General features: G+C 48.4%; 1 protein-coding gene across 3 annotated transcripts in view; it reads left to right on the top strand.

The window, feature by feature from the left end:
- NEK1 (NIMA related kinase 1) overlaps positions 1–14352 on the top strand; it is a 1042157-nt gene that overhangs the window by 69503 nt on the left and 958302 nt on the right. For all 3 annotated transcript variants that reach the window (XM_078677052.1, XM_078677050.1, XM_078677051.1), the window contains exon 2: positions 2655–2751. In XM_078677052.1, the coding sequence (XP_078533178.1) occupies positions 2655–2751 (97 nt within the window). The remainder of the gene's footprint in view (positions 1–2654; positions 2752–14352) is intronic.

The following is a 14352-nucleotide window of genomic DNA, read 5'->3' as shown; positions in this document are numbered from 1 at the left end:
CTGGAAATCTATGTAGTCTTTCTGACCACCTGCTCTGTTAATGTGTCTAGTAATGAGGATGCAAAGGCCATGTTCTTGTGGTTTTTGTCACCCCACTAGTAGTACCACTAAACACCCATGGTTCACACTCCTACTGTTGACCTCGTGCTTTAATAACATAGAGCTGATGAGATGATATAATGGTGGTAGTGTTACCGATATTAACAGTAATGTATTTTGTATGTAGTGCTTCATTCTATACTTCTACCTTTTTCTTAGTGCTCTAAACAACAGGTGTTATTATTAGCCAGTCGCATAATACACAATTTACATTCCTAGAAAGGATGGACGACTGAGCTGGCCTTGCTAGGACTTGCACATCACAGTGGAGTTCAAAGGCGAGTGATGACTTATTTAGCCATCTTGCAAGTTGACACAGATGGCAGTGTGAATTTGATGTTGGCAGAGCCACTTCACTAACTCTGAGTTTGCTTGAAGCCTGAGACTATAAACGTACAGATTTGACAGAGCTGCTCCGCTTCCACTGTGCTTAGCTGCTTGGCCCTGGCTCAGTTGTGTGTCATGGAAATGATGGAGAAAAATTTCTTCATGGGCCTGTATTTAGTTTAGGAGATGAGCATGGTGTCATTAACAAGAAAGGTTTTGCTTTGGCCTTGGTACCCTGCTTTAGTTTATTGGGTGAATAAAAGATTGACAGATAACACCTGCATTACTTTGCGTGGTGATTTTGTAGCACCAAGTATAGCAGAAGTCACAAGCAATGCTAATGTATGTTTCCTCTTTTTGCACCATTGTTTTGTTCGACAGTGTCTGCTTAGCATTCCTTTTATTGTGCTAAGCAGTGCACCTATTGAACCAGCACAGCAACTAATGCACCCTGCTAAACAGCTACTACTCACACCACTGAACCTACTATACCAGCCCACATGCTTGGGTTTTCATGAGCTGCACCTGACACTGTTCAATTTGCGCGCAGCATGTCTTTTGCGGTATCTCTGTATTCACCTTAGCCTATTTTCAGAGCCAAGCAGCTATTGCTCTTGTTCTGCAGGCAGCACAGAGTTCAGTTGCTCTTTGCTATCAAGTGGTGCGCGCACTGGTCCATGCTATATGTTTTTGTCCTGCACAGGACATACCATGTCTAAAACTCTGTACTGGCTGCAGTGTGCACCTGCCATAACCTGCTCTTAAAACACAAACCACTGTGCCTTGTTCTAAATTTACACACATTATGCCCAGCACTACAGCTAAGCGCCATAAACCACACTTTTAATGCCTCTGTATAACTTCTGTGGCCACCACAGGAGCAACTGTCCAGTAACTAAGACATACTCTGCTATGCCTAGCACTGCACCCAGATTTGCACCAACATAACCTAGTAAAGCTTCTATTGTACCTAGCACTCCTACTGCTATAAAAAAAACTATTTGCTGCTCTTTTTGGTCTAGCATGCTTCTACTTTTTATTTCTAATCAACAGTTCCACAGCTAATGTGCCCTGTCTGTACTAGCTATATTTTTGTTTGTTGATGGGCAGGAATAAGGCTGGAGTCATTACCACTTCCTCAGAATAATTCGGACATTCCTCAATCGCTCTTTTGATTTTTATGTGAGACATTCTCAGCGTGACGGGTATACCCAGACGTAGTCCTGTTCTCACTGTGGCATAGACCTCAAGATGTACCTCATTGATAAGGCCTACCAAGGCTAAAACCATTTTTGGGTTGCATGTGTTGCTGTTTAGAGGGAACCTGGCCTGGCAGTTCCGAATAGACTGCTACTGTTTGAGCAGGGCCAACTATGATTTGCATATCGCTGGTCTCTGCCTGGAGTGGCACAGTAGACAAACTGTGGACTAGAATGTGGCATGAGTAATTGCTAGTGGCTGAGATTAATTCGAGCATTCCATTGTGTACTGTTTGTTTTTCTGTGTTCACCTTGCTCGTGTGCTACTCTTGTCATGCTCCCTTCACCTAGCACTACTTTTACTCCTCCAGCTGCACTCAATATTTTACCTGCTGCTTCTACTGCAGTATCTCATACTTTACTCCACTTAGTTGTTTCCCCATTGGCTGCACCAGTTGTATTCCATGGTGCATCTGCTGCGCTTTGAAGAGCCCTAACTGTAATCACCCCTACTTGCATATCACCCACATTCTCTCTGTTGCTTTCATGACCAGTCTTGAAACCAAAATATCTGCCCTGTTTGCATTGCTAGCAAAGCGATGTATATGCTGTGCCCAACAGTACACTTATGGACTGTAGTGCTGAAGCAATCATAACCAGACAGAAATGTGTTGCACTTGCAATACCCCATTCTGTTCACAGTACAACTAGAGTGTATCCAAGACTGCATGTACATACTGCTGTTGGTTTACACAAACTCTTCAGATCTCTAATTCTCACCCTGCTGCCCTTACCGCAATCTACCCCTATTCTTCACCTATTACATTCTGTGCTGTATCTGTCGTGCTGACAATGTACTTACTGCACTGTCACCCCTAATCTGTACTATGCTCTGTTCCTACTGTACCTTACGTTGCTGGTTTACCTGTTGAACCAGTGTCTTTCCCCCCTGCTGCACCATACTACTGATGACTCACTGTCTACTTCTCTCTTTGGATTTACTTCAGTGCATCTTTTTTTCTTTCTCAGATGCCAAGCAGGGAACGTCAGGAATCCCGGCGTGAGGTGGCTGTGTTGGCCAACATGAAGCACCCCAACATTGTACAGTACCGTGAATCCTTTGAAGGTCAGGCCCTGACTAGGAATTGTTTTGTCCGAATCAATTTGCAACTTATTTCTAATCAGGCATATTGCAAGTAATTGTTATACTTTGTATAAATATTCATTCTAACATGACAAGTTTTGCTGAATCCAAAAGAATGTGTGTTGCTGTGCCACCCCTCCTGCCACTAAGTGTGCTCTTCTGGAGAAGGAGCTCTGTTGTTGAGTGTAGGCTGCTGGCTTTCCCTGCGACTGATTCTTTGCTGCCTGTTCTGGTGGGGACATGGCTACTGCTGTAGAGTCTTTGATGAAGCTTAGTGTTTCCTGCCATCCCTACAAATGGCTGTGCTGATTTCCCTGCCACTATGCTATTGCTGAAGAAGATTCAGTTCTACGCCCCAGCGTTATTTCTGCTCTGCAGTTTTTACTGCTGCTCTTACCAGAGTATCTGGTTCCACCTGCCAGCAATTGTCAACAGTGTTATTTTCCATGCCTTACAGTCTCTGAGCATGTTTTGCCACAGCCTGGTATGTAAGTGTTACATATAAATTGCAGCCGTCCTGCATGCTCAAATTCTGTTTTGCAAATTGTGGTCTATTGACACCATTTCTAAAGCACCTGCCACCCCAGAGGGACTAAAGGTGATGGCTAGGCCTGGGTGGAGTTCATTTAGTCCCACTATGCAGAACTCCACAAAGTGACAAAAAAATACTGCAACACTACGCAGAGTTCCGCAAGCGGCGGAGTGCATTTGATCACGCCGTTCGCGTTAATGCTCAGCACGGGCTGTTTGTCGCGCTCTGTAAAATCAACGCGACTGTGCATTGCAAGAGGTCGCTAATTCTTTTCTGCCACTAGAGTAGATTTTATACTTGAGCTGCAGCTTCCTCAAATCGAACGGAAGGATTCTGAACGCGAACGGTCGCGACCGTCCGCGTTGAGAAATCTGACCGTCCGGGATTACGTTGGGGCTTCCAGGCTTGTCGGAATCCAGCCGGAATGACTGGCCGGTTTCAATTCTACCCACCTACATTGTTATTAGGTGGTTGGAATTGAAACCAGAGATGTCGTTCGGAAAGATGCCGACCACAGACCAACATCATAATCGGCCTAATAGCCTATAAAGCAATAGGGAAGAGACATATTGTCACATTTAATAATAATTATGACTAGCAATTCATTCCAGCATGAGAAATACACAATCCTAAATAAAATCATATCCAAGTTTGACCATTTTTCTTTGATCCTTTGTAGGGTATTGCTGATATTTACCACAAATTACTTTAGGCTTTAATTCTCTTCCAGCAAATCCTTAGCATATGTGGTGCTATAGGATCTTTCAGCAATCTCTTATTTGAAACAGCCAGAGTTATCTTTCCAAGTTATTGCTGTGGCAGCAGTTGAACCCCTAGGTCTAGCTATGCTTAAAGCCTGAATATTTAATTTGAAGGTATTCGTGACAGAATCCTCCATTTCATAACAGAATACCCTCTTTTTTTCAAAAAGTAGATATGGGAAGTTTGTAGCAAAAGGGTGTGGTTTTGGCACTTCTTCCTTTAATCATCCAGTGAACTGGAGATGGTGAATGAAAACTTCCTCAACTAAAACAATACAATGTTGTTGACACTGCAACTAAAAAATGAGACTAAAGTGATTTCGATTACAAAGTAAAATATACATGTTGAATGCCATCTTTAGAATTATAAATGTTCAAGTTAAATTGTCAAAGCAGCAGCGAAAATGGGAGCAAGTATACAAAATAATGAAGTGTCAAATTTCCTTTTTAGTGAATAGTTATGTGACGACAAAGCACACCCAGGGTGACAGAATAATATACATATATTATGCGAAAATGCTATTCACTGTTTAGCACATTTGATATTGTTAAAAGTTCTTGTGTGCAACGCTTCTACAGAAGAGCATTTCTGTTCTGGAAAATTGTCAGGAGCGTCTATCCTCCGGACCGGCACAATGAAGCTAGGGGTTTTCATCTCCACCCCACAAGTTGCTGTAGTAGCACGGAATCTCGGAGTGGCCAAGTGAGGGAAAGTGTTGTTGGGAAGGGGCAGCTTGGAAGGAGACCTGAAATCAAACAAATGACAAGTTAACACTTTTCTGTTTGCTTGCTCTAAATTGTTCTTTTTTCACATATACATGGTTCCTTTCTATTTATTACAAATTAAATGGAATAAATCACAATTTGTGTTATTTCACGACCCAGTTACCTCAATTATTCAACAACAACTCTTATGAATTATGGCGTTAAACACTAGCATCTGAGATTTAGGGCCTCGTTACAATGGCGGTCGGATGAGAGTCCGACCGCCATTGTATTGGGCACGGGTCCGGCCAACAAGGAGTCATTGATCCCAAGAGCCCAATTACAATACCACTGCGTGCAGGCAGTTGTAAACATGCCTTTTTTTATTGCGGCTTGTACTGCAGCCTGGAAAAGGGCCACAGCAGAAGCTGCAATAGAAATAGGGATGTTTTCAAACATCCATGCACCGTTTGCCAGGCATCATGTGGTGGCTGGCACACAGTGCATGGATGTTTGGGGGGACACCAAATGTGCCCACCTGGCCCTATAGCGGAGAAGAAGGGGACCCTGCTAGGAGCTCCAAAGTCCCTTTCCGTCTGCCTTTAAACGGTGGCGGGACCACGATGTAAAGGCAGAGGGAAAGGGACATCCTAATCCCAATGGTTGTTCTTCCACAGGCACCGCCCCCATTGTCAGGATTAGGCTCCGACCGCCGCCCCGACGAGCTCCTTAAGCCTGTTGCTGGCTGCGGTCTTTCCCCCAGCCCAAATCTCTCCGACCATCGGCATTGTAATCCGGAGGTCGGACTGATACTCTGGATGTTGGACGGATCGGCACTGGCGGGCTGTCGGTGGCAGTCCACCTGACATCCTAATCTGGCACTTAGGGCCAGATGTAGGTAGCCAAATACCGGTCGGTAACGGCCGATTTCGGCCGTTACCGACCGGTATTTGGCTTTTGAGATGTAGGTGGATCGGAATTTACAGAATCGGTATATTTACCGATTCGGTAAATTTACCACTTCGGTATTTTACCGAATCGGTAAACATACCGATTCTGTAAATCCATATGTAGGTGACACTCCTGAGAGTGCCACAGGCCCTTAAGAGTCGGTATTTTACCACCCAATCCTATTGGGTGGTAAAATACCGAATTCAGGTGTGCATGCACATCTGTGCATGCACACCTGTGCAATGTGATACACAGACATGCCCTTAGGGCATGTATGTGTGCCACATGGCACACAAGCCTGTAGTTGGGGTGCTGGAGGGTGTCAAAGTGACACCCCCTGCACCCTTGCAGGATTCGGTATTTACCGAGTCTGTAAATACCGAATCTGTATTTCCCATTGATTCCTATGGGCTTCAAGGCCCATAGGAATCAATGTGAAATACAGATTCGGTATTTACAGAATCGGTAATTTTTTACCTACATCTGCCTCCTTCAAATTTACCGACTCATAAACACCGATTCGGTATGAGTTGGTATTTAAGAGTCGGTAAATCGAAATTACCTACATCTGGCCCTTAGTCCTTACAGTGCTTCACTACCTCTTTCATCTGACAGCAGTTCCAGCATCCCTGTGTAAATATGTGATTAATGATAAGATAAATTTATGTTTAGTGTTGAATTTGTGAAAGCTTGTAACTTAATTTTAGCACCAATTAACTTGGGAAATATTTTGTTTTCTTTAAATGTGCACACCTGCTACCTATGCAACCGCACTGTCATACACAGTTTTCTACGATATTTACCAAATCCATTTAAAGGTGCTTTGCACAGTCGATCACCTTGTTCCCAGTCTCAGTTATTCATATTGTATCATATTAGTCTTAATATCTCTCAATTATTCATCTTCTATCCGAAACAGTCTGAATGTCTCTCTGTTAGACCTGTTAGCCCTTTGGGTGGTCCCTCCTATCTTTTTTTCTTTTTTCCTCCCCTTTCTGCCTCCTACATTTTATTTCCCCTTTTTTTCGTCCACCATACTTTTTATTGGTGATGTCCTTAGAGCTCTGGGTGCCTCATTATTTTTACACCATGACGTGGCACAGGTGTTCTTTTAAAATGGAGGTGGTAGTGAGGTGATCCTTTACAAAATGGTGGCTTCCAACTGCCAAATAATTTTACCTCAGGAACTGGCCCATAGACTAGTGAGAGGGATCTAGAACCTTCTGGCCCATTCTAGTGACCTGGGTCCAGGGGTATATATGGTGAGCACCTGGATGGCCATTTTGTGTCATCAGAGAGCTAGCTGGAGTGCAGGCTGAAGCGTCGGGGGATTGGAACACTTAGGGGGTTGACTTCCTTCAAGGGTTGCGTCATTTCTGCTGTCATCACCCCCGGCCTTAGACCTGACCCGGTGTAGACACACCTTTATCGAATTCTGCCCTGGGAACTCCACAGAATAGGAGAAACTGACACTTTCCTGAATCAAATTAAGTGACTGATGGGGCTCGTGCTGAATCAAGAGTACTGCCCCCTTGAGGTCCCTCAGTAAGAAGAGCCGTTCTTTTACCAACCCTGAGAAACCCCCTTTAGAGAAGGAACGGTGAACCTCTGTCACCCCCCCCGTTTCCTGAACGATCTGAAACCTGAAAAGAGCTGTCCCCTTACCTGCGCTGAGGAGCGCTGTTCGAGAGCCACTTCCCCCCCTCCTTCCAGGGACGGGACTGCCGGGGACCTGTTGAGAGGCATCGGAGTTGGAGGTGCCCGGGTGGGAGTTGCGCCCCCCTTTTCAGATAGGGAGGAGACTGTGTGAGAGGTGCCGCAGGAGCCGCTGCTGACTAGCTCCAAGGCGGCCACATAACTCCGAGGCGTCACCCTCCCGCGCAGGCCCAGCAGGGATCTAGTCAGCGTGTCAGGGGCGGCGCCGCAGAAACGCCACTTCCCTCCCGCGCAGGCCCAGTGAAGCGAGGCTTATACCCGAGAGGCAGAGGAAGTGTCTTGGGGGAGTGATTGTGCTGAGGAGGAGTCAGCTGGAAGGTGAAGCGGTAGTGTCTTCCCTCCCTCCCGCGCAGGCCCAGAGAGTAAGTCGGCCTGGCTGGGGAGAGAGCGGACGCTAAGAGAAGAGTCTGCCTGTGGTGAGGTGACGACTCCCGCTGCACGGGTTGGCTGAATCAGGACAACCATCAATTCTGCCATAAGTAAGCCGGGTTCTGGGAGCTGGGGAAGGACATCAAAACGGAGGCATCGCCACAGGGTATAATAAAGGAACTATTTCCTGGAAACCTGAAGGGAACTGACGAATAGGCCAGGGGAGCCCTGTACTGGAAAGACTAACATTCTGGAACTAGTGAGCGCCCATTAATAGCACTATTGCTGGCTCATTACTCGAGAAAACTGGTAGCCAGAACACCATGGGTGATCTACTTAAACGCCTGATCTTGCTGGAATTTAATGCCTGTTCTTATCTGCTTGAGGCTTAACCGACCTGATATTTGTCAATGCATTCTCTGAATTTATTATAAGGGAAGTGTCAAATGCTTTTCAAGGTTTAAGATTGTGCACTCTTGCTTCTCTGAATTGAGGTGGGGTGTATTCTTACTGCTAACTTGAAATTCAAACCGCAAAAGTACGGACTGAAATATAGCGCATTGGAGGGGATTACTGAATTCTTGCCAATAGACAATAAGGTTCTAAAACCGCATGTAATGATGAATTTATAAGGATACTGGAAATCAAATGTGGAAATGCTTGCTATATGTATACAACCCCTGGTTGACGGGGTAAGACCATTCAAAGAATTTTTATAAAGTATTCCGTATTTTTCTAATCTGGTGTAGTGTCATTTTTAGTGGATGGGCGCTGGATTGCTGTGTAGAGTGTGACGCAAGCATAACACAATTGCCTTTGAGACTAGACCTTCCTACTCTGTGCCAGGCTACCCTATGTGGACTGGTAACCCCAGGTCCAACATAACTGGTGTTCAGCGGTGGGATGAGAGTTTGTGCTTGCGTCCACTTAGCAGTAGCTTAGTATCCGCCAGGTACCTACACCTGGAGTTTTCTCCTGGTGGACTCCCTAATTAGTAGTTTTGTTTTTCCAAATTCTTTTCTGGTGGTGGGTGGAGGTAGCCCTTAATTAACGTCTCTTCCTTGAATTTTTCAAAGTGACTGTCTGGGACCCTGTTGGCAAAATGGAATTTGAATTGGAGGAGTTGGAGACCTACACTGCGGCCCAACTCAGGGAATTTCGCCAGAGAAAGGGGGTGTTCTTCAAGCGTGGTGCAAAAAAGGGGGAACTCCAAACCAGCTTGAGAGCATGGGTGGCAGCTCACCCAGATGGGAAGGAGGAGGAGGAAGAGGGGGATAGGGACACTGTCATTGGAATGGATGAACTGAACCAAACCAAAAGGGGGAACCTACTACAAGGTCCTAGGACACTTTCGAGGTAGGGCAGTAGTGTCTCTGTAAGGAGCTTGACCAAAGCCGAATTAGCTGACCGGAGAGAGGAAAGGCAGTGGAAGTGGGAGTTAGCTAGGTTGGAGAAGGAGAGGGAGGAACAGAGGCTGGCTCATGAATTGAGTTTAAAAGGCCCTGCAAATAGGGACTCCTAGTACTCCTGTTGGTGGCAGCATACCTAAAGAAATAGTCAGGGAACCCAGACCCTACTTGCCAAAAGACGTAGTCGCCAGTTACAGTGTAGGGGACGACATTGCTCAATGGTTGGCTGCCTATGAGGTCTCGCTAAAAGCCCATGGGATATCAGAAAGTCTGTGGGGGGGTGGCCTGTACAAATATATGCCTCCAGTGGGGAGGGATGCACTTCTAGCCCTAGAGCAGGAGGAACAGACTAACTACCCCACTATGAAAGTGGCGCTGATCAGGAAGTTTGGGCTGACTCCTGAAAAGTACAGACAGAAATTCAGGAACAGCCACAAACTGGCTACACAGAACAAGGTGGATTTCCTAGACTATGCCAAGAAGGCCCTAGAGGGTTGGGTGCAAGGCAGCGAGGTGGGGGACTACGAGGGGTTGTATGATCTAATCCTAAAGGAGCACCTACTCAAGAAATGTTTTCCAGAGCTGCGACAACACCTGGTGGACAGCAAGCTGACCAGTCCCAGAAAGCTTGCAGGGGAGGCGGACATCTGGGCTAGTACCCGGGTGTCCTCAAAGGGGACTGGAGGGGATTCCCAAAGGACTGGCCAGGGCACTCCCCAGAAGAAAGAGGGGGGAGATAAGAAGAGGGAGTTCTCAAAAGGCCCCCAAAACAGTTTCCAAGGAAAGGGATCAGGATTCATTCCTAGGGCCAACCCGCCGAAAAACCCTCACCCTGACCATAGTCAGCAGCCAAGGGTTGTCCGCTGTTATGAATGTGGTGGGGTTGGGCACTATAAAGGAGATGTCAAGTGCCCAAAGAGACCACCCCCTCCCACTGGAGGAAAAGCCCCGGGAGTAGCATTTGTAGTGCTTGGGGAGGAGTTGCCCTAAGATAAAGGAGGGGAATGGGCGGGATTCACCTTAGTGTCCCTGGGAGATCGGGAGATGGTTCCTAAGATCCAGGTGCCCCCAAATACCACCAAGTATGGGCAGTGGGTCACCATCAATGGCCAAAGAGAGGAAGCTCTGAGGTACACAGGTGCCAGTATGACTATGTTAAGGAGTCATCTGGTGTCCCCAGAGCAGGTGATCCCAAACGTACTCCACCCCGCCGCGATGGCGGACGGCAGACTAGGTCACTACCCTGTGAATGAAGTTCCCTTTGAGTGGGAAGGGGTCGCAGGTCCTCTTCGAGTTGCCGTAAGCCCTGCCGTGCCAGTCGATTGTCTGTTGGGGAATGATATGGAGCACAATGCTTGGAAGGAGGTGGAATACCGGACCCATTCGGAGATGCTGGGTACACCTGATTGGGCTTGTGTAAGCACACAGTCCGCGACTACCCGGAGGGGGAGTTCGCAAGGTCTGGAGCCTGGAACAAAGGCACAGCCAGCTGCCAAAGATGGAGAGATCCGAGACAGGAGAACCCTGCCTCGGCATCCACACCCCGTGAGATGGATGGGCCACCTGTGGTGGTGGACCCGGAGTCCACGGAGGGGGATGTTGTCTCCCTGGAAAACCTACCTATCCCTGCCAGATGGCATGTGGAAGGGGGCCCACCAGGGAAGAGTTCTGTCAGGGCCAGAAGGAGTGCTCTACCCTTGAGGGTCTGAGGCGTCAGGCCGAAGCCCAGGCAGCAGGTAACATTGCAGGGAACTTCCACATTTACTGGGAGGATGGTCTTCTCTACAGTGAACCCAAGGCACCAGTGCACGGGTCGTCACGGGCCTTGGTAGTCCCCCAACGTTACCGAGCCTTTCTTTTAGAATTGGCTCACGAAATACCCTTGGCAGGACACTTGGGTCAGGACAAGACCTTTGCCCGGCTTGTCCCCCATTTTTACTGGCCTCAAATGAGGGTGGCGTCCGGCACTTACTGTAGGACGTGTGTGTCTTGCCAAGCCAGTGGGAAAACAGGGGTTAAGCTAAAAGCTCCCCTGGAACCACTACCTGTTGTTAGCACCCCCTTTGAAAGGGTGTGCATCGACATTGTTGGCCCATTGGATCCCCCCACTTCAGCTGGTCACAGGTTTATCCTAGTTCTGGTGGATCACGCCACTCGGTACCCAGAGGCAATTCCTTTGAGGACCGTTACTGCACCTGCAGTGGCTAGGGCCCTGATGGGGATTTTTACCCGAGTGGGTTTCCCCAAGGAGGTTGTGTCCGACAGGGGAACCAACTTCATGTCAGCCTACATGCGGGCTATGTGGAAGGAGTGTGGGGTTACCTACCGGTTCTCCACCCCTTACCACCCCCAGACCAATGGTCTGGTGGAAAGGTGCAATAAAACCTTGAAGGGCATGATCAGAAGTCGGCCTGAGAGCCTGCGGAGGAAATGGGACGTCCTCCTACCCTGTCTGTTGTTCTCATACAGGGAAGTGCCACAGAAAGGAGTGGGCTTTAGCCCCTTCGAACTTCTGTATGGGCACCCTGTTCGTGGAGCTCTCAGCCTGGTGAAAGACGGATGGGAAAGGACTCCCAGAAAGCTTCCCCAGGATGTGGTGAGCTACATGCTGGCCTTCCGGAGCCAAATGGCTAAGTATTTGGAAGCAAGCTTCTGACAACTTGGAAGCCAGCCAGGCAGTAATGAAAGAATGGTATGACAACAATGCTCACCCTGTGGAGTTGGAGCCTGGCCAGAAAGTGTGGGTGATGGAGCCTGGAGAGCTTAGTGCCCTCCAGGATCGCTGGACAGGCCCCTTTGAGGTGATCGAGAAGAAGGGCAAGGCCACTTACTTAGTGGACCTAAAGACCCCCCGGCAACACCATCGGGTGCTTCATGCCAACCGCCTCAAACCCCACCATGAGAGGCCCGAGGTCATCATGATGATGGTGACTGATGGAGCAGAGGAAGAGGAAAGTGAACCTCTCCCTGATCTATTGTCGTCTCAAGAAAAGGATGGGTCGGTGGAGGGAGTGATTCTCTCACCATCCCTAACTCCTGAACAGTGGAGGGACTGCCGCCAAGTCCTGGAGCAGTATTCCTCGCTGTTCTCCCTTATCCCGGGAAGGACCCATCTGTGTACCCATGATGTGGACACAGGAGACAGCCCACCTGTGAAGTCTAAGAACTACCGGCTGTCAGATAAGGTGAAGGCCAGCACCACAGTGAAGTCACTAAGATGTTGGAGCTAGGAGTGATTGAACCTTCAAGTAGCCCCTGGTCCAGTCCGGTGGTTCTGGTACCAAAAGCTGCCCCACCGTTCACCGCTCCGGAACTCAGGTTCTGTGTGGATTACCGGGGACTGAATTCAGTGACAAAAACTGATGCTCATCCAATCCCTAGGGCAGATGAGCTCATTGACCGGCTGGGAGCTGCCCAATATCTAAGTACTTTTGACCTCACATCAGGGTACTGGCAAATCTCCCTTACAGATGGAGCAAAGGAAAGGTCAGCCTTCTCCACGCCTGAGGGCCACTACCAGTTCTGTGTGATGCCCTTTGGGCTCAAGAACGCTCCTGCCACTTTTCAGCGGCTGGTGAACAAGGTCCTCTCCGGAATGAAGGCCTTTTCTGCTGCTTATCTAGACAACATTGCCGTCTTCAGCAGTAGCTGGGAGGACCACTTGTGTCACTTACAGGCTGTTCTCCAAGCCCTGAAGCAGGCTGGCTTGACAATCAAAGCCAGCAAATGCCAGATTGGGCAGGGGTCGGTAGTGTACCTAGGTCACTTGGTGGGCAGGGGAACGGTGCAGCCCCTCCAGGCCAAGATTGAGGCTATCATGGCCTGGGAGCCCGCCAAGACTCAAACCGAGGTCCGAGCATTCTTGGGCCTCACTGGATATTACCGTCGCTTTGTGAAGGGGTATGGCACAATTGTGGCACCCCTAACTGAACTCACTTCCAAGAAGCAACCTCGACGGGTAGTCTGGACGGAGGCCTGTCAACGAGCCTTTGATACCTTAAAGCAAGCAATGTGTGCAGCTCCGGTCCTAAGGGCTCCTGATGTTTCCAAGGAATTCATTGTCCAAGCGGATGCATCAGAGCATGGCATTGGGGCAGTGTTATAGCAACTCAATGAAGAGGGTCTGGACCAACCTGTTGTTTTCTTGTCCAGGAGACTGCTTCCCCGGGAACAGAGGTGGAGTGCGATTGAGCGGGAAGCCTTTGCGGTGGTATGGGCTCTGAAGAAGTTGCGGCCATACTTGTTTGGCTCGCACTTCCTTGTACAGACTGACCACCGGCCCCTTCGTTGTCTAATGCAAATGAAGGGAGAGAATCCCAAGTTGTTGAGATGGTCCATCTCTCTACAGGGAATGGACTTCCGGGTGGAACATCGCCCTGGAGTGGACTACGCCAATGCAGACGGTCTCTCAAGGTATTTCCGCCTTAGTGATGAGAACTCCCAAGGGGTTGGGTAGCTCTCCCCACTTTCAGCTGGGGGGGGCGCAAGTTAGACCTGTTAGCCCTTTGGGTGGTTCCTCCTATCTTTTTTTTTTTTCTCTTTTCCTCCCCTTTCTGCCTCCTACATTTTATTTCCCCTTTTTTTCATCCACCATACTTTTTATTGGTGATGTCCTTAGAGCTCTGGGTGCCTCATTATTTTTACACCATGACGGGGCACAGGTGTTCTTTTAAAATGGAGATGGTAGTGAGGTGATCCTTTACAAAATGGTGGCTTCCAACTGCCAAAGATTTTACCTCAGGAACTGGCCCATAGACTAGTGAGAGGGATCTAGAACCTTCTGGCCCATTCTAGTGACCTGGGTACAGGGGTATATAAGGTCAGCACCTGGGGGGCCATTTTGTGTCATCAGAGAGCTAGCTGGAGTGCAGGCTGAAGCGTCAGGGGAGTGGAACACTTAGGGGGTTGACTTCCTTCAAGGGTTGCGTCCTTTCTGCTGTCATCACGCCCGGCCTTAGACCTGACCCGGTGTAGACACACCTTTATCGAATTCTGCCCTGGGAACTCCACAGAATAGGAGAAATTGACGCTTTCCCTGAATCAAATTAAGTGACTGCTGGGGCTTGTGCTGAGTCAAGAGTACTGCCCCCTTGAGGTCCCTCAGTAAGATGAGCCGTTCTTTTTCCGACCCTGAGAAACC

This window comes from Lissotriton helveticus, chromosome 2_1 (assembly GCF_964261635.1).
Source record: "Lissotriton helveticus chromosome 2_1, aLisHel1.1, whole genome shotgun sequence".
NCBI lineage: Eukaryota > Metazoa > Chordata > Amphibia > Caudata > Salamandridae > Lissotriton > Lissotriton helveticus.
The sequence above is the reverse complement of the archived record's forward strand: the minus strand, read 5'-3'. Positions and strand labels throughout refer to the sequence as shown.